The sequence below is a fragment of the Arachis ipaensis genome, chromosome B04 (assembly GCF_000816755.2).
Source record: "Arachis ipaensis cultivar K30076 chromosome B04, Araip1.1, whole genome shotgun sequence".
NCBI classification, from domain to species: domain Eukaryota; kingdom Viridiplantae; phylum Streptophyta; class Magnoliopsida; order Fabales; family Fabaceae; genus Arachis; species Arachis ipaensis.
In genome coordinates, this window is record NC_029788.2 from 127,573,747 (window position 1) to 127,576,868 (window position 3,122).

General features: G+C 35.5%; 1 protein-coding gene across 1 annotated transcript; it reads right to left on the minus strand.

Moving 5' to 3' along the window:
- LOC107635330 (zinc-finger homeodomain protein 10) lies at window positions 338–1,599 on the minus strand. Its single transcript, XM_016338791.2, has one exon. It carries the CDS (start codon window positions 1,516–1,518, stop codon window positions 676–678), a length of 843 nt encoding a protein of 280 aa, XP_016194277.1. The 5' UTR covers window positions 1,519–1,599; the 3' UTR covers window positions 338–675.

The window sequence follows — 3,122 nt, forward strand, 5'->3', positions numbered from 1 at the left end:
GGCTAAAACCATTTCCCAATTCCCAAACAACACAATCAAATTGGATAATTAGATTACACTTTCACGTGGAGATGGATTATTATCTTAAAATAATTGGGATTAGCTAAGATCATACGTACCATTGCTACAGCACCATAATAATGCATGCTGCATATTGAACTCATCAAACTCAGAACTCAACCATAGTGTAGAATATGAATTTAAATTGATAGAATGGGACCATAAGAAGGGAATAGTGTAGACCCATATGAAACAACAATTCACCAACTTAAACAAGAGTAACACATAATAAAGCCTTCAAAACAGCAACACTTTCTGCTTCTTTCTCTCGGACATATCAACACAAAAATCATTAATACTAAGGAGAATTCCCAGCAAACACTTTCATTTTCTCCATTCTCCTAATTCCTTCAAATTAAACACATACTATGTACATACATCAATTAAATTAATATATAGCATCATTGATCATTAATAAAAATATAATCATATATAATAACTAAACAATTAATAACAAAAGATAGAGAAGGGGCAAAAATAGAACTAGCAATTAATTAAGGTACCGTGCCATTAATATATCCTTAATCTACCTCGAAGAACATATTATATATTATTTAATTCTCTCGCTCTCTTCCTATGATCATCTTTCTGCCATGAAATGAAGAAAGAGTAGGATTAAGAAGAAGAAGAAGAACCATTAGCACCGCCATTAACACCAACACCAACACCATTACCATTGTTGTTGTTGTTATTATTAGGATCTTCCTCCATAATAATGCTTCTGCTACCACCACCACTACCAAGAACACCAACACCACCGTTAATGGTGGTAACAGCAGCGCCATTACTCTCTTTCTTTGCGAGATTGTTCTTGTTGTTATGCATCCAGACTTTGAGAACACCACGATCAACGCCAACCTCGCTGCAGAACTCTTGAACCAAATCATCGTCTCTCTTCTGCATCTTCCACCCGACACGCTCTGCGAACTTGTGCATCTTCTCCTTCTGCTCCTGGCTGAACTTCGTCCTGAACCTCTTCCTCGGAGAAGCTAAAGCTGCGGCGGCGGAAATTGGTGCCGCGGTGCTCTCCGGCGGCGCGGCGATGCCAGCGCCGGAGAGGGCAAGTAGCATGTGAGGTGCTGCTGACGGGTGGTGATAGTAAGCGGAGGAGATCGGCGGCGGAGATGCCGAGTTAGGGCTCCGGTGAGGCGGTGGAGGAGGCGGTGGAGGAGGATGGTGGCGGTTTTGTGAATGAAACTCGAAGGCAGAGGAGATAAGCGGGTCCTCTGGCTCACGGCATTGGTGGCGTTTTAGGACCCCATTTGAGAAAGTTAAAGCCTTTGATGGTGTTGGTGTGTTGGGTATGGTTGTAGTAGTAGTAGTAGTAGTGGTGTTTTGAATAATCCTAGTTGGTGTTTCAGTTTCATGTTCTTCAGTTGGTGGTGATGATTTTGTTGGAGTAGTGCTACTATTGTTGATGTTGTTGTTGTTGATTGTTGTTTGTGCTGCTATGTCCATGGCTCTAACATCTAGGGTCCTAACAACAACAACGAAAATTAAAACAAGATAATATTAAAATAACAAACAAAGTTTTAAAAGCTAAGCTTTTTTAATTTCTTGTGATGATGGATGGGTTTGCTGCTGCTTCTGCTGCTTCTAGCTAGCTAGCTATTTAGGTTAGAGATATCATCACACTCCATATCAAAATTGAATTCAATTTCAAGTTTGAACCCTTTCTCACTATGCTACTGTTTTATATGTGTTTGGGAATTATAGATCATTTTTTGGGCTATCAACAAGAGCAAGTGAACAAAGAGAGGCAGCTGAAAAGAAAAAGGTTAGTTTTTTATTTTTGGTGGTGGTGGCGGTGGCGGTGGTGGTGGAGGTGGAGGAAGGTTTATTTTTAGTGGTGGTTGTTTCTGTGAGAGAGGGAGAGAGAGAAAGGGGTGAGGGACTGTTGATAATAAAAAAATCTTGGGTTATGTGGTTGTGGGTTGTTCTTAACCAGCTTTGGGTATTTAACCCTGGTTCTAATCCATGGTTAAGTTGTTGACCCTACTTTGAGGTTAGATGTGAGTAATAAATATACCCCCTTTGTTGTATTGGAATTATTATTATGACCCTATACAACTGTTACTTATTACTACTATATCACACTATACTATATAGGATTCATTAGTAATGGTAATTCTCTTCCTCCATTTTTATATATTTAATCTTGGGAATTTGATTTTGACTCCACCATAAAATGGGGTCCCAAATTTCAGTTGAGTCATTTTGCTTCAATCACAAGTATTTTTAATGAAGACTCGGTGAGTTGACTCGGATGGATGGGGTTAATTTTGATGTTAGCATGAAATTAGAATGGCCTGCAATTCTGAAGCAATGGACTGTAACCTATCTTAATTTGTCAAGTGTTGCAGTAAGGAAGGACGGGACGGGTCAGCTTTCACAGTAAAATCATTCACATCAAAAAAATTTTTAATTCCATTTTTCTATTACAAAAATTATTAGGTAAATCTTACTATTATTCCTTTGACCCATCAAACTAAGATATTTTACATGGACCAAAAATGGGTTAAAAGGAGGCAAATTATTTTAACTGATTTTTTATAAAAAAAATAGAAATTTTATCATTATTTTTTTTTTAATCCCACTACGTTACTAACAGTATTTCTGTCAATTTCTGCCAATTTTTATTTATAATTGTGTTTAATTGAAGTGTCTTGTGAATGTGTCCAATAAAAATGTCTTTTTTTTGTTGTATTTAATAAAAGTATCTTTATAGATATATTTTTTGGATATATCTCTTTATATATGTGTTTAAAATATAATAATTAATTATTATTGGCAATAAGTTGACAGATAATATGTTGGTACCTATACTTTTCTTTTTTATTTTAGTAAAAATTTAGGTATAGTCAACTTTACGTGAAGTTGATAGGTGAGAACTGTTAAATAATATAAAAAATTTAACTAAATTTTTATCTAACAATTCTCAGTTATCAATTTCACGTGAAATTGACTGCACCTGAGTTTTTATATTTTATTTTATTTTTTTAAAAAATAAAATTTCACGTATCAATTTCTAATTTTATAATTTGTCTCTATATTTTAACATT

Coding starts and splice junctions, on each gene's coding strand:
- LOC107635330 (XM_016338791.2), bottom strand. CDS start 1,518: ATGGACATAGCAGCACAAACAACAATCAACAACAACAACATCAACAAT.